The 25,633-nt window shown below is 48.5% G+C and overlaps 1 protein-coding gene across 1 annotated transcript in view; it reads right to left on the bottom strand.

The window, feature by feature from the left end:
• The window catches only part of DNAH9 (dynein axonemal heavy chain 9), a 1,479,259-nt gene that overhangs the window by 866,659 nt on the left and 586,967 nt on the right, over window positions 1-25,633 (bottom strand). Inside the window, exon 38 of the mRNA XM_085616775.1 lies at window positions 5,072-5,279. Coding sequence (XP_085472901.1) covers window positions 5,072-5,279 — 208 coding nt within the window. The remainder of the gene's footprint in view (window positions 1-5,071; window positions 5,280-25,633) is intronic.

Here is a 25,633-nt window from a genome sequence, read left to right as displayed (position 1 = left end):
GTTAAAAATAAACCAATGACGGCGCTTCTTTACGCGGCGAAGCTTTGCTGCATGCTATGACTGTCAATGGCCTAAAGTTACTAATATCTAGTTTTGTGAGTCTTATGAAAAATCTAGACTTACAGGCCAATTTTTTCAAGACTTTTATAATGGTATGTGGCCCCAAGAACACACAAATATGTCCCATATGTATTGGGGGCAAACTAATTGAGAGAGTGAGACAGTTTCCTTATCAAAGGTTAGTTGTTAGATGATGCATGCACCTGGATCCCCTGTATAGAGAGCAGGATAAGTCACTTCTCGTAAGCTGTTGGATCCATCTTTTGATTAGCTGCCACCTTGGGGGGTAAACCATTTGTCCCCCATTCTCGAAATAGACAGAAGGAAATGTCTCACCTCTCTGACTTATGGTTCAGGGGTCTGTAGTTGTAGGGATGCCTGTAGGGTACAAGTGGAGGAGAATACAGTTCGCAGGCGGTTACTGGTTGTTCCCCCTCCACCTCCCACTATACAGCCCATCAGCAGCTAGGTCTGGAATATGTGGAGGGCCAAGTAAATCTTGCCCTATTGTTATTGTGGTGCTCAATTTGGCTAAATGATGAGGCTGGTGTTAATCGCGCGATTATATCTGATTACCTCTCCAGCCTACATGGCCATAATATCCTCTGGCTTAGGTATATCAGAGAGACAACCCTCGCTTTAGGTTTTCCGTATATATTTGAAAACACTTGGGAGCGGATACTACTGATGTGCTTCCGAGTGGGCTCTATAAGATGGCTTCTATGCTTCTCCCAAGGGCAATTTGCCTCTACTGATATATTAATTTGTCCCTGTGATGAGTCATCTCTGCAGACCTTACTACACTGTCGGGCATATGTACAAGCCCCTATTGCCACGGGAACGTCACTTTTTGTGACGTTCCCGTGGTGATAGGGGCATTGTCTTATGTACAAGGCAGCGTTAAGCCAGTTAACGTGGCTTAACGCTGCCTTGTACATAAGGCACCCTTTCACACTATGTTTAGCGTGAAAGGGACGTGCAGTGGGTGTTGTGGTGGGTGTTCCACCGCAACACACATTGTATTTGACGCTGCCCCCTATGTACATGGGTAGCATACATAGGAGGCAGCGCCAAATTTAAGACCAGGAAAACCCTGGTCTTAAGGTGATGAAACCAGGAGAAATGCATTATTTCTCCTCGTTTTTGCTTTTTCCATGTGAGCTGCCTTGTGCAGCACACATGGAAAAAGCAAAATGCCATGGTTTGTTTATGTACAGGAAGGTGTCCCTTCTCAGTCTATTACGTGAATTACCTCTAGACACAGAATCAACTATACTGGTGACTCTCGATATCGAAAGCTTGCACACCAGCATACCCCAGGATGATACCATTAGAGTCCTGGGTGAAGCTTTGGATTACACCACTTGGGACCATCAAACTCCCAAATCATTCATTCTACCCTAGCATTGAAATGAAACTTTTTCGAATACAAAGGGGATATCTTCCTACAAGTAACGGGCACTTCGATGGGCAGCACCTTCACCCCTAGAGTGGCGGGTCTCTAAGTTCATGATTTTGAGCGTAGACACATTCTGAGTATTGGCAACCCTTTCTCCTCTTCTATAAGTTTTTGGAAGAGATATATAGACGATGTTCTCCTAATCTGGCAAGGCACTGAGAGTGATCGCCTGGCTTTCCTGGAATGGATCAATTCTCTAGATCAAAACTTAAAATTCACCCACACTCGCAGCTCACAATCTGTAGTGTTCCTGGATGTAGTTATCTCAAAATCAAACGGATGTCTTATGACCAAGACCCACTACAAACCCACGGCCAGGAACAACCTCCTAGATTTCTCAAGCTTCCACCTGAGGTCCATTAGGGAAAATTTACCGTATGGCCAATACCTCTGGGTGAGAAGAAACTGCAGCAATCTTGACGATTTCCGCCAACAGGCATCGGATCTGACCACCAAACTCAAACATAGGGGCTATCCTGACAATATTCTTAACAAAGGTTACAAAAGAGCACGTAACCAACCCAGGGAGGCGCTACTGGAAGACAATCCTAAAGAAAAACAGGAACTACCCCTGACTTGCGTAACAACTTACAGTAGTGCTTCCAACGCTGTCAAGAAAGTGGTAAAAAAACACTGGAGTATACCTACAAGCAACAACTGTCAGTGGGATAAACCTCTCTTCTCCTTCAAAAAAGGACGCAGTATCAAAGACACCTTAGTCCACACATGCCCAAGAAACAAGCAGGCAAGGGATCTCACTATCACCGAAGCCTGGGGCCTTTCTAAGGTCACGGGTCATTACCCTTGCGCCTTCTGCAGTATCTGTCATCTCACCAGTCAGACAAAAACTCTTAATCTCGAACAAGGAAAGACCTGGACTCAGCGTGCCCACACCAATTGTAATTCTACTAATGTAGTTTATTTGATCACCTGCCCGTGTTGACTACGCTATGTGAGCATGACGACACGCAAAGTCAAGCTGCACATAGGCGAGCACCGGAGTAATATCCGTTGTGGCAGAATTACAACCAAACTAAGCGACCACTTCATACAACACAATCACACCGCTAACGACCTCAGGTGGACCATAATCGAGCAAGTACACTCAGAACGTAACATCCAGAAAATCCTTTTTGAGAAGGAACAAAGGTGGGTGTACCAGCTGGACACTCATCACCAGGGCCTAAATGAAAATATCCCCTGGTCAACTGTGCTGCATCACTAGTTTTGATCAATCTAGTGCTAGCCTTTACTTACGATAGGGAGCTCTCTATTTCGAGACTCTCTGCCTTCCATGACCATACTTTGGTGCCTTTTGGCACTGGAGCACATATAACCTACTGACCAGCCTTCAGATATTTAATGTCTATCCTTATCCTCCACTCTCTCTAGGCTCCCTTTTTCTTTTCCTCCAATCATTCTCCCCCAACTTTTTCACCCCCCCCACTTCTCATCCTACACCGTATATTCTACGGTCCCCCCTCCTTCCGTCAATGCCCACTTGCATACCTTGCACCGCGACTGAGCTTAATCTATGCACATAGCTCTTCCCCCTTTTTTGTCCCATTAATAATCCTTATTTTTGCTTCTTGGTCCCATTAATTTTTAATGTTATGCCTTAAAACCATCTTGTAACCTTTTATTGCCTTGAGCGGCATTTCTCCGCTTCCTTCGTGCGCGTGTTTTTTCAGTGCAACACAGCGATTCTCACAGGCTGAAGGAATTCCTTACACGGGCCCTCCCCCCGAGTCTCCTGTCTCCTTGACAGCGAAGACTCGTACAGTACCCCCCCCCACCGATTGGCTACAGACGAGACAGTCTTGTCCTCTGCAACCTTATTGGATGTTGCCCCACCACGTCATTATGCCTTCCACGTACACGCCCCCCCGCCGTTGCCATGCCTCCCTGCCTCACCTCTCGAGCACGAGGATCGTACCCCTTCCTTATAAGCAAAGTAATCTTTTCTCTACAGCGTGTATGCACTTTCTGACCTCATAGTAGCACAGATGTTCAGCGTTACCGGTTAAGTGCACCACGCAGAGCACCTGTTACTGTACGTTCACCATTGAAAAACCTACAAGGCCATGTCTAATCTCTACATGTTTGCCTTTTCTTTTTCGTTTGTCTATGTTTGTTTGTCCTTTACCCAGTATAAACTTGGTTCCTCTCCAATGCGGGAGTCACCAATTTTTTGATCAAAATTTTCTGATCTAATTTTTTCACACGAATGACTTCTGGTTAGGGTGGGCCTTAGCGCGCCCATACCGCCGGGGTTTCACGTTCATTTAAGGTCCTGATGAATGCCTGTTAAAACATAACACATAGGCTGAAACATGTTGACCACACTGCAAGTGACTTGGCTGAACAATTTATTCAGTCCATACGTCCTACACCTTGTTTTTATATATGTCTGTTTGGCTTCCATTAAAGTTTATTTTGTTGACACAAACAAGACATTTTTAACTATCACTCTCACCACTCACCACACTCACATCACCAGCTATGCAGTAATTCTGCCGTCGAAGCACACCGGGGTGGCATTCGGCCTCTCCCGGTGGGGCCCGATGATGAAGCATGTCACCCACCAGGTTGGTGAGTGAGGGCTTTCTAAAGAAACCTATTTGGATTCTACAGTAGTGCTCTTTTGATAGATTGAAGGCACACTCTTTCGTTGATTTGATTCCTTCCTGTACATAAACAAACCTTTTTAAAAATGCCATTTTGTATATTTCATGTGTGCTGCATATAGCAGCACACATGAAAGTTACAAATGGCATTTTAGGATTGGTTATGTGCAGGAAGGGACACCTTCCTACACATAACCAATTCTCCCTTGGGCACCGACACCCTTGCACTCTGGTGCAAGCGTGCCTGTTATGGCATTAAGTTGTGAAACTCAGTGCCATTGCAGGGGGAAACGCAAGGCTGCACCACATCCTTGTAAATATGGTGCAGCCTTGCGTTTCGGAAGTGGCGGAGTGTGTCGTTAAGACAGGAGGCTAACGACATGCTCCGCCACTTCGTCGTACATATGGCCCTTTGTCTTTTTCGCCAGATTGCATATCCCTCTGACTAAACGGTTTTTACTTCTATTATTGCGCAAGCACAAGTTTAGCAGGTGTAGAGTCGTGCTGAATTTTCTTCAACAACTAGGTCATTCTACCTGTGAGGCAGTTGGTTCTTTCTTAAAGAATGCACTTTATTTGCGTGAATCCATGCTGTTTTAGTATTTGATTTGACGGATATTTATTAAAGCACCTTGTCGTTCTTAGGTCCTATTCTATTTTAAATAGATAGGTGCAAATTGAAGTTGATGTTTTTATTATGTTTCTGCTTGTGTTTTATCTGTTTTATTCTACAATGAAATATTGTGTTTTTATTATGTATCTTTTATTATCTGTCTATCACGAGATCTAACAAATATTAAATTGATTTGATTGGAGTATTCCAGTGTGTGCTTAGCGGCATTTTTTGCTAACAATATGTTGACAGCAGTATTGTACATATATATTTTTTTTAAACCAGAATCACATTAGTCGCAATTCAGCTTACCTTGAAGCATGGCTGATGTGGTGTAATAATTAAAGGGCACGTTCTTCACCATGTATTCATCAGGGTCGAGAGATGTTAGTTTGTCTCCCACAAGCACTGATTTTCCAGTGCCAGCGTTTCCAACCAACATAACAGGCCTGCGTCTTTCCAGGAGTTTATCCATGAAATATCGAACACGGATTGTTTCATTAGTGTGTACCAAACAAGCCTGCAAAGAGATAAATCGAATTCTTAGAGGCACCAATCAGATAAAAACTGATAACAACTTTGGCATCATCATCTTTTTATTTATGCACCATAAATAAAAACTGGTAACTCTGTTGCATTTTTTGTAAGCGTGTTATCATGAAAAGCTCAAAATCACAGCACTTGCAAGGATTTCTGCAGTTCCAGATAAAATTGTTCTACCATCTAGGGGCTCCATTTCAACTAGCAATGAAGCTATTGTGAAGCAATTAACACTGGTACTGTGAGACAGCTCCCAATAATGGATTCAAAGTAGCATCCATTTCTCTGGGTCTGGTATGCGAGGACAGACTTTTGGTTTTGTAAATTCTTGTTTTTGTCATGGTTTTGTAAAACTTCATAGTCATGAAGATGCTGGGGCCTCACCACCAGAAAAAAAAAATTCTAAAAGCAAAAATATAATTTTGGTCTAAAAAAAAAACACATTGCCAAAGTAGTCGCTGACACAGAAGGGATTTACCAATGGGTAAAGAGCGCTGGCTAAAAGACCCCATTTGGAAGTATGCAATACATATAATTTTAGTAAAATCAAAAGGCATTGGTTAACCTTAGACCTAAAACAATGGTCATGCATTATGTAGAAAAATAATCATTTGCATCTCGCAGGAGGCCAAGCAAAGTAACTGGAGGACCAAAACAGACGAGGAGATTAAATTTAAATTCTTCGCCATGGCACATATAAAAATCAAAACTTTGATATATCGTAAAGAATTGACAGTGGTGCTGAGCAACTGGTCATTTAGGCTATGATCTTCGAAAATATGAAAGGTGATAATGTATAAACTCACTCACCGCATGTCCCTCACAAGCCTGCCCATGTGGTGGGTTTGAAGCATTGAAAAAAAAGAGAGAGCTAAGAGGAAAAAGTTGCCAAACGTTCTTGTCGCTCATATGTTGATAAATACAACTTTACTTCTGCTACTTTGTCTGCCCTTTTCATGGCCCACATGAGAGGGAAGAAAAGGTCCAGAACGAAGAAGCTCGGATTTCACTCTCAATCTCTCCTCCCTTTTTAGTGGACCTCACACAAATGGTGTCAGCTGCCCAGTGGGGTCAGAGAGTAGCCCCCCTCTCCTCGTCTTAATATTACATAAAAAGAGAATTAGCAGTCAAGCTTTTTGGACCGCCAAAGCCAGTTCAGAAGTGAAACTGCTTGGAATGCACTACAAGGTAAAGTTTGAATGAATGTTTTAATAAAACTACAAGTATTGTCTGCAGCCAATTGAATTCCATTGCTCTTAACCTCCCTTCCATACATAGCAGGTAGCCATGTCTGATTTCAATACTGGCCTATGTGCTCTTTTTATTCGGAGCTCAACGGGGGAAACAACGGGGGAAACAACACTATCCCAATAGTTTGCTTGTTTTTCACTCTTAAAGGACTTACTATCGTACACTAATATGTGAGGTAACCTACTAGCAGAAAGGATGGCGAGGAGTGGGTGCCACAGCTAGGGAATGCCCTGTAAGCTTCTGAACACCACAAATGCTTTGGGTATTGCAAACACAGAGATTTACTGAAGACGCCAGCAGGGCCGGACTGGCTACCGGGCATTTTGGCATGCTGCCGAGCTGGGGGCTGATTTAGTTGATGGGGACCTGCGTGTGCTGAACGAAATTCGTTTTGCTTTATTTCGAAGCACACGCAGGTCTCCATCAACGAAATTAGCCCCCACCTCAGTGACACCGGCCCCCAGCTCGGCAGCATGCCAAAACGCCCGGTAGCCAGTCCGGCCCTGGACGCCAGTCCCTTTCCAGAGTGAGAACGGGAGGAAGGAAACACCCCTAAAAACAGAGATGAGAAGGGAGAAGAGGGTGTGTGTGTCACTTAAAAAAGACAAAGGTTACAGGGGTGTTATAGTTAGGTTCACATTTTAACTACATCCCATAGAAATTCAGCAGTTATAGCTATACTTATAGTTATGTTAATAAACTAAAACTCGTGACCAAAAGTTACTCAACAGCACGTTATAGTTTCTTCAGATAAGTATAAGTATAATTATAACCACATAATTTCTATGGGTTTGTGTGTGTATAATATGTACCGAACCATAATAACCCTGTAACCTTTGTTTTTTTAATTGAATTTGTATACTAATTTTAACATAAAGTAATATATAATTGGATCTGCGTGGACCCGCGGACCGCCGGAGGTCCCTAGATATACAAAGTTTTTTTCTTTCATGACTTCACAATTACTGAACAGATTTACACCAACTGACAACAAGCATTGGCATAGCCAATAGGTCTCGCCTTTGGGACCTTATAAGTGTTTAGCCATGCAACACTTAATGTTGTTGCACCAAGGATATTGTGCTGGATAACTAAACACTTATAAGGTCCCAAAGGTGAGACCTATTGGCTATGTCAATGCTTGTTGATACATACCACCATCCAGTGTCACTGGAAATCTGCATTCAAAAATCCTGAAAAAGAGCAGGCCCAACATGTCCGACTTCCATTTTCATTTTTCATAGACAAAGCTAGCACCTTCCCCAGGTTCATACAAATATACTATAAACTGCAAAAACCAGAACCTTATCAGATGGGTCAAATGAACGCCTGACATCCACATTACAAGCATGCAGATTGTAACAGTAGGCAGAAAGGTGATATTTATGGCAACATGGTTATTTTTTGCACCCCTTGGGTAATAAGTGCAAAAGATAGACTCTCTTCTCATGTTTCTACACATTTCACTACAGTGCAATATTTTTTAAAAAATCTGACTGATAAAAAAACTGATTCTAATATATTTTCGTATCAAAAATTTAACTGCTTTTTGGTATATTTACTTTTACACTAGAGATTCTACATGTATTCCTCATACTGGTAAATATGTGGCCTCTCATTTGAAAGAGCTTCGCACCAAGGATTTAAGTGGTTTGTGGGAAAGGTGATGGTGTGACTGTGTATTATGCAGAATAAAGTACCCCCTACCATACATTATAGGTAGATTACAAGTCACTTTGGAGTTAAATGACCTTATATGTGAATTCTGTCCTCAGCCTCGATATGATCAAGTAACTCCTCAGTGACTTGCAATATCCCTATAATGTATGTCAGGAGGTACTTTATCCCTTATATAGGCCCTTCACTGGGTACCAGACAGAAAAATTATTTAACTGAGCAATAACAGTCGACAACAATACTGTACTAAAATTTAACAGTTCCAGAAGCAGTGATCTTGTTTCACCAAAGAAATTCCAATAGCAGATTGACGCCACCCACTCATTGAAACACCGTTACGTCACATGAAGTGTCATCATAACATATTAGAAATAAATGTGTACCACATGTAATACTCCAATGAGGTATAAAGACCCGGTTCATACCCCTAAGACTAGGCAACAAAAATAACCAAATTCAAAAGGAAAAGATTGTTTGTACTCTGTCATACATCCCCCCGGTACTAAAAACTTGGAGCTGCAGAGCAACAAAAAAAAAAGAAATCATTAATAATACGGACAACCAGATACTAACTTAGATGAAGCCAAACACACACTTTCTTTTAAAAGGTCACAAGCCAGACAGGTTAAATCATGGGGCGTTTAAAGCATAACAGAGTTTTAATGCAGCAACATGACACTTTCTTCCCCCTCGACATCGCTTAATGATGCCCAGCAGTTGGACACTGTCAGCACTGTAAAACCTCAACTGCAGCAGCTCTTAAAAAAGAAATACAAAAGTTATAAAATAAGTGCACAACCAGTGCTTAAATAACAATAATGCGCTTAACACCCAAGTGTGCTCTGGGTATACACCACTTTTCTTCCGGCTGTGGTCTGTGCTACACACGCACTCTTGTAGTCATAATGTTCAAGTTTTAGGTTCTGTCTACTGCACGTACTCAAGATCAAAGAAACTTCAGATAACCTCAATCGCCAGGGGTGCTGTAATACCGGCAAACAGCTGTCCACCAAAAGCAGCACATCCCAACCCTCCCAAATCAGGCGGGAGATTCCCAAATATAAGTCATACCTCTAGGATTCCGAATGTGCTGAAAAAAATCCAATTGGTTTTGCCTTGCTGCAGACTCTAACCAACTTCAGTAAGTGAAGCTAAGAGGACATAATCGGAAAGCTAGGTTTATTATGATTGACAGGAGACTGGAAAGTAATAAGAAAGGCTTAGTTTCCATGTATCCAACTATTGGTTAAAAAAACTACCCGCCCCTAGCAAAGACGGCCGTGTTGTCAACCATGCTTCTGGTAAGCGATATTGAGCTCCTTTCATCCCACTTTTTGTTTATAATTCAGTCAGTCGCTTGTTGAAGTTTTATGGACAACTTTAGTTCCAAAAACATCTTGTTAATGGCTTATTTTAAAAAGCCCGATTCGTAGAAGAAGTTTTTTCTCGACAGCTGCTACTAAAAACTTGGCACAAGTCATCCAATGACAGGAGAGCTCTACATGCTCTTGACCAATCATTGGCGAAAAGTATACAAAGGGGCAGCTCCTCGTGTTTAAGAAGCACTGTGATAATGAGAAGGATGTCCTAAATAAATAAGGTCAACAAAACAAACAAGCAAGACGAATAAAGCGCTGCAATACCTTCGGGTCGAGTTTGCGCTATATAAATCTGTAAAAAAGAAACCGGCATGCAGAACTACATGCACTAGCAGGCCAAAATCACAGGTTTCAATCTGCTGATTACAAGAATCAAACTATAACAGTTTGCTCGGCTGTATTTAGAATAAATTACGGTTGATCGGATACCTGTTTGGCAGTCGAAAATAAGCCAAAGCAGTGTACCCGCGATGGCAGCCTTTGAATCTGAGTAAAAAACAAGTCCCCGTCAGATATTGACCATCCGTATATAAAGCTCACCTGAAACGCTGTTCTCTAGCAGGGACAAGGGTTGTATTATCCAACGTCACAGTAACCACTGTTTTGCCTTCCAGCCCAGGGTTGCTGGGCCAGCCCTGGAATCGAACCCGTGCCCAGCTTGGAACGGAGGCCTCCAGGAATAATTACCTTCTCTCTCGGCACCTAAGTCCTTATTGGGCTTCGAAAGGTGCGCGAGGGATTTTCAAGATGGCGGTCGGCTGAACCTCTTTCATTGAAAAGAACTTACCCTTCAAATATCCGTTCAGAACTATAAGGTCTATAAAATACCATACAGATGGCTAATTTGACATTTCAGCAGCAGTGGTCAAAATCCACAGTATTCTGGTAGTAGTAGTAAACAAAAAGCGTTGTGGGTGAGAGGAAGCATTTGCAAGAAAACGGACCAGCACACAAGGCAAACACAGTCAGTAGATCCAAGGTGAGCAGAGGGGATCTACTTGACAGTAACGGTCACAGAGGGGAAAGCCCAGTGGTCGAAGTGGGCGGGAACGGAAGGGCACAGCGTGCCCCTACTGATTTAATTTAACAAAGTCCGTTCCCCTACTTCATTTAAAAAATGCGTTCCAGGACGACAGGAATGCTCTGAGTTTAAAAAAAAAAACTACAGGATCATCCAGGCCGGTGTGATGCATAGCGAGGAAGGCCTCTGCAGTTGCCAGGACCCCCTCCCCCTTCCCCACTGTATCTGTGGGCAGGGACCTGCCCAGCAACACTGTAGGAGCCGTGGTGCACTGGAGGAGCATTCAATCGGCACAAAAACCCGGCTACCTCTGAGGGGCCCGCCTGTGCAGTGATTTACACCTCATTTAGTGAGGAGGCCACCTGCCTGCCCCCACTGTGACCAATACAATGGACACATTAGGACGCATTGGCGGCCCCGCCCTTGACCTCATCTGCCCTTTATTTTCCAGCTCGCCCAGACTTACAATACCACACGGAAAGGAAGAGGACTTCATGTGGAATTCGTGGCAGAATGTGCTCAAACCTTGGCGCTTTTTAAAAATAAATGTGGAAAATGTTTAATGTCTTATCTGCTGTTTTCTGTATTATATTTTATAAAATGTGTACTGCTTCTCTGTCTATGTTCAGGGATGTGGTCTTTTTGAAAATACTGTTTAGCCTTTTCTAAGGATATAACATAAAAGCAGCCCGAGGTGTCCATTTCTGTGACACCCGAGCACCAGAGCCCCTTGTGAACCCCATCCAGGGTCTGACTGTGAAAACAAATAAGCCCTGGCTCCAAGGCAGGGCTGGTGTACTGGGCATCGGAAGGGAGGCTGGTTTTATTACTGGAGGCTGCAAAACCGACCCCCAGTAACAAAACCCGCAGGGCTGTCCAGCACAATGACTCACTTCTCACTCTCAAAAACGCAAAAATAACTGCAGGATTCCTTGTAAGCCCAGCAGATTTCAGGCAACAATAAAAGAGTCAAGATTTATATCTCTGGTGGTTGATCTTCCTGTTGGAGAGAGATTGGAGTATTGTCTATTGCCAGTTTTGACCCATCCATTGTAGCGCAGAGGGTTAAAATGCCTGCTGCAAAGAACCTGTACCATACAGTTACAGAACTGTATTTAATGGGCAAAGCTCAGTGGGTTACTGCTTTTGTCACAGAGAGCTGCATGCAAACTGCATGGTGAGTGTTAGACCCGGCCTCGTAGCATGGCCATCCCTGTCCCCGCACCACATAACCTGACCCATGCACCTCACGCAGCCCCCGAGCACACGGCCTAGCCGATCCTTCCCACCAGAACACACACACACCCGACTCGGACTTCCCCGTCCGTGGCCTTCCTCCTTTCGGCCACACCGGGCCCGCGTGCCCACTTCATGCACCATGATGGCCGCCCGGCCCCAGCGTGACCCTGGCCTAGAGGTGCCACTCCGGCTGGGGGACATCGCGCTCCCATTGGGATGAGAGAGGGAGGAGCAGTTTCCATCGCACCTCTGAGCTCCCCTGGGAAGGTGGGTTTCGATCGGCCCGCCGGCCTCCCCGAGGGCTGGCTCCACGCCTGCTGGGTGTCTGGGACTCCTACCGACCCGGCCCTGAAAGGATCAAAAGACAATGGCAGGAAACCCCGACAAGCGACCCCCAGGTGACAAGACCCCTGCCTGCACAGACTCCGGACATCAAAGAGGAGTCGTCCTATAACAAGGGGTGCTCTGGGACTATCCGGGAGATTCGCCTTTGGAAACACCTGAACCCCCGTTAAGAGTGAATCGCGGCTCCCTGAAGATCGTAAGACCTCCGAACTTGTGCTTGAGCCCTGCTGAGTGACTCGCGGCTCCCTGAAGATCGTAAGACCTCCGAACCTGTGCTTGAGCCCTGCTGAGTGACTCGCGGCTCCCTGAAGATCGTAAGACCTCCGAACCTGTGCTCGAGCCCTGCTGAGTGACTCGCGGCTCCCCGAAAAGATCGTAAGACCTCTGACTTGTGCTTGAGCCCTGCTGAGTGACTCGCGGCTCCCACAGACTCCCTTGGTCCCGCCGGACACCGACGACGACAAGCGTATCCCCCAGCTCGAGGATTGTGAGCTGTGCGCCGGGTACGCCCCTGCATTTGATCCATATCCCCAAAGACTGTCCCGCTACCTCCTACCCCCCCGAGACTCTGTGAGCCCGTGCTCTACTTGTATATATTTGCCTTGCTGATCATAAAGATCCTACGACTCCGATCTGATAAAGATTTGTTCATAAGAACTCCCGGTGTGGTGTCTCTTTGTCGGGTGGTGCCGAGTGTACGATCCTAGATTCCTCCCCTGAGGAGTCTCCCGCCAGTGCCCGGCTACGATACCTTGAGGGTTGACCTCAGGCTCTTCAGTGCCCCCTCCGGGCCCCTCTGAGGTCGCCTTCTAACATTGGTGGCAAGCAACGGGATTCGGGCCCATAATCTAGAGATCGTACCGTGAACGGCTGATGCACTACCGACAAAGATGGCAGAAGGAAACGCCGTGGTTCTCACAGAAAACGACACCAGTACCGTGTTCCAGGCGGAACAACTGGAGGAGTACACACACAGAGAACTGAAGCAATTCTGCAAAGAACTCAAAATCGCTACCACTGGTCTCAACACCAAAGAAGATATGCAGAAGGCACTGTAAGCTTGGGTGGATTCTGGAGCCCCCCACCCAGAAGGAGCGGAGGAGCCCCATGACGAAGCTGGACCCTCCCAAGGAGAACGCAGCAGCAACTAGGTGCGAAGCTTCGTACCAGACGGGGGCCTATCCCCGGAGGAACTCGCAGACAGAGAAAGAAGTCGCCATCACGAACTCTAATTAGCCAAACTCAAAATCGAGGGCGAGTTGAAATTAGCCGAAAAAAAGCTAGCAGTGGAACAGATGCGAGTGCAAGGAGAACTAGAAGAGAAGAAACTCCAACGGGAACACGAAGGAAGGAGACTTCAACTGGAGCACGAACGCAGCTTGAAAGAAATGGAGCTAAAAGCAAAAAGCGAAGAAGCGCGGCCCACGGGGAACCGAGAGGCGGCCTCCCCGTCAGAGCAGAAGGTCCACATCCCCAAGGATGTGGTCAAAGAATATTACAAAAACGATGACATTCAACAGTGGTTCAGGGCATACGAGGTCGCCATGACCTCCCATTGGGTCCCGCAGAAGGATTGGGGGGCCGGGTTGTGGGGACGATTCCTGAGCGAGGGGAGAGACACCCTGCTCGACCTACCAACCTCCATGCAGACCTCCTACAACCACATGAAAGAGGCCCTCCTCACGAGGTACGGCCTCACCCTGGAGATGTACCGCCAGCGGTTCCGGGACTGCAGGAAGATCCCGGGCACCACCTGGGTTGAGTATGTAAACTTCTTCAGCCGCGCATTCGATGGGTGGATCAAGGGCAGCAAGGTAACCACCCTAGAAGAACTAACCGACCTTATGTTGTGGGAACACCTGGCTGCGAACTGCTTTGTGGAACTGCGCCAGCATCTGCTCGACAGCAAGCTCACGGATCTGAGAAAGCTGGCTGTCGAGGCGGATCGCTGGACCAACACCCGGGTCTCCCGGGGCCCTGTAGGAGAGTACCCCCGAGCCAGTCAGGGACCACCCCGCCAGAGAGGGGGGGGAACCAGGGAGGGCAGAGAGAGTCCCAGTCCAGTCCCCCGAAAACCCAACCTCCGCCTTTCCCGGCACCCCCACCAGTTGTATCCGGCCCCCCCGTGAGACGGGGGCACCGGGTGACCATCACTTGTTTCCGTTGTCAGAAGCTCGGGCATTACGCCAACGACCCTGAATGCCCCATGGCCCCACACATCACCCAGGCAGCACCTCCCGCTAGACAGATAGCCAATGTAGCACTGGAGGAGGAGGTTGAGGAGACCGTAGAGTGGGAACCCGCAGCCATGGCCCTAGTATCCTTAGGAGATAGAGAAATGGTCCCTGGAAGCCTCCTGCCCTCCAACACGAAGAAATATGGGCAGCTCGTAACGATCAATGGCCACCAAGTAGAGGCCCTTCGTGACACCGGGGCCAGCATCACCGGTGTCCTCAGTCATTTGGTCAACGAAGACCAGGTCCTCCCCAACGTCTTTAGCCCGGTCATTTCTGCTGACAATACGGAAAGTCTGTGTAAGGTAGCCCTGGTGCCTGTTGAATGGGGAGGGGTGGTCGGTAAACTGAAAGTCGCAGTGAGAACCTCCCAGCCAGTCGACTGTCTCCTGGGGAACGACCTGGAAAGTTCCCCCTGGAAACAAGTCGAGCGCAAGACCCACCTATGGATGATGGGTCTCCCGGAGTGGGTGTGCGCCACCACCCGATCCATGGCAGCCCGACTGACCCCCCTTGGGGAAGTCGACGACGCCCCGACCACTGAAGACAGGATGGTCCCCGCCGAGGGTCCCCACATCCCCTTACAAGGAGGGTCGGTCGCCAGTGACGAACCCCCACCTTCCGACTCCGCACAGGTCACCGAGTTAGGCGATCTGCCCGAGTTGGCCCAGTGGCGCCACGAGGGGGGCCCCTCCCGAGAGGAGTTCTGCCGAGAGCAGGCTACCTGTCCTTCCCTGGTCGGGCCCCGGCAACAAGCAGAGGCCCAGGCCGCGGGCGACCAAACTGGAACGCACCGGGTGCATTGGGAGAATGACCTTTTGTACAGCGAGCAGAAGGCGGTGGAGCTAGGATCCGCCCGGGTGCTGGTGGTACCCCTACGCTTCCGAGACCTCCTCCTGGGCTTGGCCCACGACGTTCCCCTCGCAGGCCACTTGGGCCAGGACAAAACCTACAGTCGCCTCGTGACTCACTTCTACTTGCCCAGAATGAAAGCGGATGTAGAAGCCCACTGCAAGTCCTGTCCCACGTGCCAGGCTAGTGGGAAGAGCGGAGTAAAGCGCAAGGCTCCCCTCCAACCCTTCCCTGTCGTCAGTACCCCTTTTGAACGGGTCGGGATCGACATCGTGGGGCCCCTGGACCCCCCAGCCTCCCAAGGGCACTGCTTTATCCTAATCCTGGCGGATCATGCCACCCGATACCCTGAAGCCATACCCCTGCGCACCGTCACAGCCCCCGTGGTGGGCCGGGCGTTGATGGGAATCTTTTCCCGTATGGGTTTTCCCCGCGAGGTCGTGAGCGATCGCGGTATGAATTTCATCTCCAGATACATGACGTCCTTGTGGCAACAATGTGGAGTGTCCTATAAGTTCACCACCCCGTACCACCCCCAAGGAAACGGCCTGGTAGAGCGGTTTAACCGGAATCTGAAAGGGATGATCGCGGGCCTGGAAGAGCCCCTCCGGCGTAAGTGGGACGTCCTGCTCCCCTGCCTCCTGTTCGCCTACCGGGAAGTTCCCGAGAAATCCTTGGGGTTCAGCCCCTTTGAGTTACTCTACGGGCACCCCGTCCGGGGGCCCCTCAGCCTGGTCAAGGAAGGGTGGGAGGCGGTGCCCCGAGGCCACCCCCGAGATGTGTTCTGATAAGTCCTGACCCTCCGAAACCAGACTAGGAAGTTCCGAGAGATGGCCGAGGCCAACCTGGAGGCGAGCCAAGAAGAGATGAAGCGCTGGTACGACCAGAATGCCACTCTGGTCGAGTTCCAGCCGGGCCAGCAGGTATGGGTCATGGCCCCCGTGAAACCCTGCGCCCTCCAGGATAAATGGACCGGGCCCTTCAAAGTGATTGAGCGGAAGAGCCAGGTCACGTACTTGGTGGACGTCCAGTCACCACGGGACCCCCTCCGGGTCCTCCACGTGAACCGCCTCAAGCCCCACTTTGTGCGGACGGAGCTGAGCCTCCTGCTGGCCACCGATGACGGGGCCAAGGAGGAGTCGGATCCCTTCCCTGATCTCCTGTGCACCAAAGAGAAGGACGGCTCCGTAGAGGGAGTGAACCTCTCCCCATCCCTCACTTCCCAGCAACGTGAGGATTGCCGCCAGCTCCTAGGGCAGTTTTCCGACCTATTCTCCCTGGTCCCCCAAGTCACCGACTGGTGTGTCCATGACGTGGACACCGGAGACAGCCCACCGGTGAAACACCGCGACTACCGAGTCCCTGATCGGGTCCGGACCTGCATTCAAGCGAGGTCTCGAAGATGTTGACCTTAGGAGTGATCGAACCCTCAGACAGTCCCTGGGCCAGCCCCGTGGTCCTGGTCCCGAAAGCAGCTGCCCCCGGTGTCGCCCCAGAACTCCGCTTCTGCGTGGACTACCGGGGACTCAATGAAGTCACCCGAGCCGATGCCCACCCCATTCCCCGAGCCGACGAGCTGATTGACCGCCTCGGGGCTGTTCGGTTCCTCAGCACCTTCGATCTCACCTGCGGCTACTGGCAAATTGCGCTCACAGAAGGAGCCAAGGAGCGGTCCGCCTTCTCCACCCCGGATGGGCACTATCGCTTTCGCGTGATGCCCTTCGGGATGAAAAAAGCCCCGGCCACCTTCCAGCGACTGGTAAATAGAGTCCTGGCCGGGCTGGAAAAATTCAGCGCTGCCTATCTAGACGATATCGCAGTTTTCAGTTCCGAATGGAGTGAGCACCTCCAGCACCTCCGGAGGGTGATAACCGCCCTGCGCCAGGCAGGCCTCACCGTGAAAGCCAGCAAGTGCCAGATTGGGCAAGGTTCGGTAGTCTACCTGGGGCACCAGGTCGGAAGCGGCCAGGTCGCCCCTCTACAGCCCAAGATTGACGCCATCCTAGCCTGGGAACCTCCTACTACCCAAACGGAGGTCCGAGCCTTTCTGGGCCTCACGGGCTACTACCGGAGATTCATCCGGGGGTACGGCAGCCTAGTCGGTCCCCTCACGGAACTCACGTCCAAGAAACAACCCAAGAAAGTGCAGTGGACCACTGCCTGCCAAGAGGCGTTCGATGCCCTAAAAGTGGCCATGTGCACAGCCCCCGTCCTTCAGGCTCCCGACTACTCCAAGGAGTTTGTGGTACAAACGGACGCCTCCGAGCATGGAATTGGGGCCGTCCTGTCGCTGGTGAATGACCAAGGCCTAGACCAGCCCATAGCCTTCCTCAGCCGAAGGCTGTTGCCCAGAGAACAGAGATGGAGCACCATCGAACGCGAGGCGTTCGCCGTAGTCTGGGCCCTCAATAAGTTACGCCCCTATCTGTTCGGCACCCATTTCAAAGTCCAAACCGACCATCGCCCCTTGCGATGGCACATGCAGATGCGAGGAGAAAACCCCAAACTACTGCGGTGGTCAATCTCCCTCCAGGGGATGGATTTCACCGTGGAACATCGCCCTGGTACTGACCACGCCAATGCCGATGGCCTCTCCCGGTTCTTCCGCCTCAGCGAAGAGAACCCCCAAGAGGAGGGGTAGTTCTCTCCGGCTTTCAGCTGGGGGGGACGCGTGTTAGACCCGGCCTCGTAGCATGGCCATCCCTGTCCCCGCACCACATAACCTGACCCATGCACCTTACGCAGCCCCCGAGCACACGGCCTAGCCGATCCTTCCCACCAGAACACACACACACCCGACCCGGACTTCCCCGTCCGTGGCCTTCCTCCTTTCGGCCACACCGGGCCCGCGTGCCCACTTCATGCACCATGATGGCCGCCCGGCCCCAGCGCGACCCTGGCCTAGAGGCGCCACTCCGGCTGGGGGACATCGCGCTCCCATTGGGATGAGAGAGGGAGGAGCAGTTTCCATCGCACCTCTGAGCTCCCCTGGGAAGGTGGGTTTTGATCGGCCCGCCGCCTCCCCGAGGGCCGGCTCCACGCCTGCTGGGTGTCTGGGACTCCTCCCGACCCGGCCCTGAAAGGATCAAAAGACAATGGCAGGAAACCCCGACAAGCGACCCCTAGGTGACAAGACCCCTGCCTGCACAGACTCCGGACATCAAAGAGGAGTCGTCCTATAACAAGGGGTGCTCTGGGACAATCCGGGAGATTCGCCTTTGGAAACACCTGAGCCCTGCTGAGTGACTCGCGGCTCCCTGAAGATCGTAAGACCTCTGAACTTGAGCCCTGCCGAGTGACTCGCGGCTCCCTGAAGATCGTAAGACCTCCGAACCTGTGCTCGAGCCCTGCTGAGTGACTCGCGGCTCCCCGAAAAGATCGTAAGACCTCCGACTTGTGCTTGAGCCCTGCTGAGTGACTCGAGGCTCCCACAGACTCCCTTGGTCCTGCCGGACCCCGACGACGACAAGCGTATCCCCCAGCTCGAGGATTGTGAGCTGTGCGCCGGGTACGCCCCTGCATTTGATCCATATCCCCAAAGACTGTCCCGCTACCTCCTACCCCCCCGCGAGACTCTGTGAGCCCGTGCTCTACTTGTATATATTTGCCTTGCTGATCATAAAGATCCTACGACTCCGATCTGATAAAGATTTGTTCGTAAGAACTCCCGGTGTGGTGTCTCTTTGTCGGGTGGTGCCGAGTGTACGATCCTAGATACGAGATTCCTCCCCTGTGGAGTCTCCCGCCAGTGCCCGGCTACGATACCTTGAGGGTTGACCTCAGGCTCGTCAGTGCCCCCTCCGGGCCCCCCTGAGGTCACCTTCTAACAGTGAGGGTTTGGAAGTTATGTTTTTTACCCAGTCATTCATTATCCTAATACTGCTAAAATTGGTTTGTTTGGGAAGAAATACATTCTTATTAGAAAATCCAACTACTGTGTCACATTTTGAACCCTCAGGTTGTGTTCCAGATCTTAAAAAAATGCCAACCAGAATTGATGGCATGTGAATCCTAACACCTTGTCGCCCCTTTTGTCTTGTAAACATTTTCTAAACATTGAATTACACATGTATGATTAATTGTCTCTGTATGTGTGTATGATGTAAAGTGCTCCAAGTCCCTCACTGGTATGAGAGGCACTATAAAACAATTTAAATACATGTGAGAGAGGGGCAGTGGAGAGGTGAGGGGCGCTGTTGGAGGGTGATAGTGAGGGAATCCTTGAAGGGCCCCAACAAGATTGTCGTATCCTGCTGCACCGTAAGGTCATCATTTACTGTTCTCTAAAAGCTAATACAATGGAATACATAATACAATGTGTTGTAGAATGCACCATTTATGTAATTTTTTCCAAAATGTTCTAGGGGAGAGAACACCCTCTCCCCGTGTCCCTTTTGCAGTCATCAGGCTTGCTTGCTGCGTTCGCATGCATCACACTGTGCAGGGGATGGACACAAATTTGCCAGGGCTGCTTTGGGTTCCCAGTTTGGCCCTGTCTGGCACCAAATTAAAAGTGCCCCATTTAGCAAATGAGATATCTAAACAAGCATTGGCAAAGCCAATAGGTCTTGCCTTTGGGACCTCTTAGGTTTGTGATTTTGTTTTAGCAATGCATTACATCCTAACTAATGTACGATTGTGTCACCACAAAAAATAAATTTGGATGTATCCTTCACTTCCCGAATTAAAATATAATTTTGCCTTTTACCCTCAAGAGCTCTTTCAAGTTTTTTGTGGGTAGGAGAGTTAGCAAGCCAGACAGTTCAAAAGGTATAGTTAGCAGGACACTTGAATACATAAAGTCGATGTTTGAGCAGCTAGTTGGCTTACATGAATGTGGAGGAGCCCTGTGGGTTTCTGTGCGTCAGATCAGATTTTCCACAAGAATCCCTTAATCTTCTGAGCCCTGCTTATGCCCTTCATTGCTGTCCACGAGTACACCAAAGGCACACCTGTGTACACTACGAGCACAGTTTTCATGTCCTCAAAGTTTGAGGCAAAAAACACTCATTGATTTCTAAACAAGGAGTGTAAAAACGAAAGTAGCCATGTCGTTCCTGCTTATATTTCGCACGCTTTACATAATCTTCCTGTGCCTATGAGTGTTTGCTTTTTTCAGGATGTTGTTACTTTTTTCAGGCAGTGCGTAATTTGAATTGAGTCACAGCCAGGTGCTTATAATGGGGCAGAATTGGGTTGTAGCTGAAGGCAGTGCAAGTGTCTCTCAGTGGGACAGAAGGGTGCTCATGGAGGATAGGATGTGGCACTACGGCCAGAGCTACAAAATCTGGAACTGGGGAATCGGGCTTCATGACCAGTCCACCAGACCACTCTCCTGAGGGAGCACATTCCCCTACTAGACCTTAGAAGGCCATACTAGACCATAGAAGCCCTGGTCTCTAAGCACCAGCAAGTGGACCCTACCGGTGGCCACTATGGGTTAACCTTGAAGGCCTGTCCATCACAATCCATTCTGAAGTTCACCTACAGTCTTGTGGGTAGGCCTACGAAGCAGCACACCCTAGAACAGCAGTGACTTTGTCACTGAGGTCACAGGACCCTTGAGGCCAGTTCGCCTCACACATAGGTGCCTCCATTGGCCTTGTTCCAGCAGTATTAATGCAACTCACCAGGGATTGGCAATGCAGGATTTGCATGCACACCAGACTAAGGGGCATGTTTACAAGGGCCTTGCATCATGCTTGCACCACGGAACGTGGTAAATGCACGTCACAAATCTGCAAGTCATATTTATGAAGCCACGCAAAGCCACTTTGCAGGGCTTTGAATGGTTTCATAAATATGGAGTAATGCAACACAGCGCAAATTGCTGCTTTGACTTACTCTGCACAAGGGAGGCGTTGCAGTGGGTGTTCCCACTCAACTCTCACGTTGTGTATGCATTCCCAGATTTACAAGGACTTGTAAACCTGGGACTGATTAACAATCTTACACCTCCCCAAGGGAGGCACAACAAGGAGAAAAAACTTTATTTCTCCCTGTTTTCCTCTTTCTATATGCGCAGCACTCATACAAAGAGGAAAAAGTCTCTCAGGTTTGCTTTTGTGCACAAAAACAATGCTGCATGCAACGGAGGTACCCTTGCACCATGGTGCAAGGATGCCTGCGTTGGCGCTAGGCTGACGAAACGGCACCAGCACACTTGGAAAGGGCAGGAATGCACCGTTTTGGATAAAGACGGTGCATTTCTGCCCTTTCCCTGTGACGCAGGGCAGCACAGCAAAGTAACTTGATGCGTTGCACCACCATTCCCGTAAATATGTCCCTAAGTTCTCAAACTTCACGGTGTCTCTTTGCTTCAAGCAGCAAGCACTTTTAACATGTGCTGCCTGCTTTTGGGCCGCTGCAATTACGCAGTAATGGAGGGCAAAATTATGTTGCAGTGTTGACTAAATTATGCAGCAAAGAAAGACTGCAGCTTAATGTGGTACATTTTCTGATACTTTGTTATTTTGAAATTTCTACACTTACGAACAGTTTCTGCAAAGCTTTCACCTCATTAATAGCAGCCCTGAGAACGTGACCAGTCAACCTTTGTAAAGGGCCCTCCACTTCACAGCAACACAAGTCACGTTTTTTTGATCCATTTGAGATACAAACAAATTTTTAGGTAAAACCATCAGCTTATGAAGCAGATGGTGCTTTATGTGGCAAACACGACAGAGTTACAATTATGTGGAAAACATTTCCAAACTAGGATATTTTGCCATTCATGTTTGAACTTCTCTCATGCAGTATCTGGTGGGTGGTATTCCTAGGCACCTACAGTGTACGTGGAGAGACAAAGGAGGAAGGTGCCTAATAGTGATTGCAGAGGATAGTAGCCTGTAGGGGAGAAAATAACGGATTGAAATAATCTGAGGACCACTACCTATTTTTGACTCTACCAATGTTTGAGTCTCATAATTTCAGAATTGATGCATTTGCAATTCTGATTGCTATCTAACTTGAGAGGTAATTACACAAACTACTCATAAACTAGTTGTATCTCATTCATCTGATACTGCTAAAAGCATATGCAAAACCAACAGGTCTGGGTTGTTTTAGAGTGCTAGGTCTAGATACAATAACAGGAAACTAAGAGGCATCTAATGCTGGCTTCATGACATGTTGCGTGAAGCATGTAAAAACACATGAATACAATTTTGCATTGACCGTGGGGCACAGAATGATATCATCAACAGTGCTCCCCAACACGTGGGGCTTCCTGTCATCGAATCTAAAGCCAAATGTTATGTTCAGAAATGGTTAGAAAAAGGGAGGAGAAATGCTAATGATAGAAACGGCATGGCTCGGACACAAATGGCTTATGATTCCACCTATATGCGTATTTGGGACATTCTGTGATTGAATACGTATCCCATATTGTAAATGTATTTAAATGTCAATAACTCATCAAATAAACGTGTATCTATTGGTTGCATTAGATAACATTATAAGTTGTAACTCGTCAGTGAAATGCCAAACATAGTAAAAATTGGGATTTTTTGCTCTTTCTAGCCACACCTCTGACTCCGCCCACTGACCCAATCCTCTGAATTTTCCCGCACCCTAATGGTCCGTCCACAGTTCCCCTACTTTTTTTTCCCCACTTCGACCACTGGGAAAGCCTGACAATTAGGTTCCGAGACACAGCAGGGCACTGCAATAGGTAAATTAAGTATTCAGTGATATAGATCAGTGTGTTATGCACGTGCTGCAGAGAGCTTGTGACGAAAGCAGGATACATGTCTGAAACCCAGTGCAGCCACCAGATGTTCAATAATGAGATTGATAAAGGAGCTGTGGCATTGGGTGTCGTGTATTAATCAGAAAAAGGCCACTAAACGCGGCCATGATGAACGGAACTGGAGCCTCTACAAACGGGGCATGTAGAAAACATGACCAGAAGAATGCAGCCTGAAAAGACCGTGGGCTTCACAGGGTCGCACAAGAGGAGGGAGCAAATGGTAATGGATTTGAGGCGAGTGAAGGTGTTCAAGACGTCTCAATGATGACTGTAGAAAGGCCTGGTGCGACAGATGAGAGCGCCAAGGGTTGATAACTGCCTGAAATGGGCGCACATGAGATTCCGCTCATTAACAAAAACCCAGCGGGAGGGATAGATTTTTGTCAACAGAGGAGGCAGCGGCGCATCCAGTGGCAAGCTGCTGCGCATACAGAGGGAGGGAGGGTGCACGCAGAGAAATCTGTGGTCGGGAATCAGAGTGGAAAAGGCGAGGGGGAAATGAGGGTGGCGCAACGGGTGATGAACGGAAGAGAAGCTGAGCGCAGCCTGGACAGTGACAGGGAGCATAGAGGTGAGGCGAGTTTAGAGGTTGGAGGAAAGGCAGGCTTGAAGAGGCACTGGCGGGATACAGTGAGATGAAATAAGAAGCAGACGTTATGAAAGAGCGGAAAATGTGAATGAGAGCGCAGGGAGGAGGAAAGAACCCTGATATGGAAAAAGATCAGACAGGGAACAGAAGTAGGTCGAGGGGGTTAGGTGGCACGAGAACACACTTGGGAGAGAGAATGGTGACAGGGAGGGAGAATGCAGGGGTAGAGAGGGAGAGCGAATGCAGAAACAGAGCGAAGGCAAAGGTCTTTGTGTTTTGTAATTTATGTTAACCAAGTACTGTCCTGGGAAGCGCTTGCTGAAACTACACAGCCTGTGAGTGGTCCACACGTGAGAGAGGGGGAGCAGGAGGTGAGCTCGCGAGTGGCGCGCACGCGCGCTTGGGAGAGCAGTCTGCTCATTTTCAAGCACTGCACTCGTGCTTGTGGCGCGCCGCTCCTCGCTCCCGCAAGGTGGATGCCGCCACAAGCACGAGTGTGTGCTTGAAAATGAGCAGACTAATGGCTAAAGGCCCTCCTAGAGCAGTGCATGCGCACTGCCTAGGCTAGACCTAAAAAGGGCTCTTTCTGGACCAAGAGCTAGCTGTCTTCCAAATTTGGTGTAAATCCGTTCAGCGGTTCGGCCTGTTGCAAAATCCCCATAGACATTGCATGGGAGAAAATTATTCTGACCCCCCACCCTTATTTTTCTCGGTGCCTGCTTGTGGGAGGGGTGCCGCGTCACACCCTCCCTTTTGATTATTATTGGTCCCAGGGGATGGGGTCCCCGGAGACTCAGTGGTGGATATTCACAAGGAAGTGGCAGAGAGAGGCGTTATCCTTCTTGGCCTAACGCCTCTCTCCGCCACTTCGGAAACGCAAGGCTGCACCATATTCACAAGGATAGGCCAGGTGTAGGAAGCCAAACTGCAATTGCAAACCCTGAAATTTGCAGAATTTCAGCGTTTGCGATCGCAATTTGGCTGTGAGCAATGTAGGTAGGCAAATACCCTCACGTAAAATAAGGAAGCGCAAAAATTGTGATTCCTTATTTTGCGCAAGCATTTAGAGAATCTCAATTTGCGATTCCCTAAATGCTATACTAGTAGGCATCGCAAATTATGATTTTGCCTTAAGGAGTCGCAACTTACCACCAACTTCAAGTTGGTGGTATTTCGCGATTTCCTTTAAAAAAGCACTTTTGGGCTTTTTTCAAAGTGCCATGTGGTGCACATACATGCCCTTAGGGCATGTATGTACTCCACATGTGCACACATGCACATTTCAGGGGTGCAACAGGGTGTCCTTTTGGAACCCTTGCACCCTTGAAATTGCGCACGCAATTTGCGAGTGCCTCTTGGTTACTCGCAAATTGCGTGCGCAAATCCCATTCATTCCTCAGGGCTCCTGGCCCATAGGAATGAATGGGAAGGTATTCCTTGATTGCGAATCTCAATTTGCGATTCGCAATTAAGGAATATTAAGGAATCGCAAATGTTTTTGCGATTCCTACATACATTCCATTTTGCGAGTCCTTAATAGCGATTCGGTAAAAATCGCTATTAAGGACTCGCAAAATTGAATTTACCTACATCTGGCCCGATATGGTGCATCCTTGCGTTTCCCCTTGCGATGGCGCTAAGTTTCACAACTCAGCGCCAACGCAGGCACCCCTGCACCAGAGTGCAAGGGTGTCTGCAAGCAGGGAGGTTTGTTTATGTACAGGAAGGTGTCCCTTCCTGCACATAAACAAACCGAAAATGCCAGTTTGTAACTTACATGTGTGCTGCTTCATGCAGCACACATGCTAGTTACAAAACAGCATTTTAAAAAATGGTTTGTTTATGTACAGGAAGGCACACCTTCCTGTACATAAACATACCATGGCATTTTGCTTTTTCCATGTGTGCTGCACAAGCCAGCACACATGGAAAAAGCAAAAACGAGGAAAAATGAAGCATTTCTCCTCATTTTGCCAACTTAAGACCAGGGTTTTCTT

This window comes from Triturus cristatus, chromosome 7 (genome assembly GCF_964204655.1).
Source record: "Triturus cristatus chromosome 7, aTriCri1.1, whole genome shotgun sequence".
NCBI classification, from domain to species: domain Eukaryota; kingdom Metazoa; phylum Chordata; class Amphibia; order Caudata; family Salamandridae; genus Triturus; species Triturus cristatus.
The sequence above is the reverse complement of the archived record's forward strand: the minus strand, read 5'-3'. Positions and strand labels throughout refer to the sequence as shown.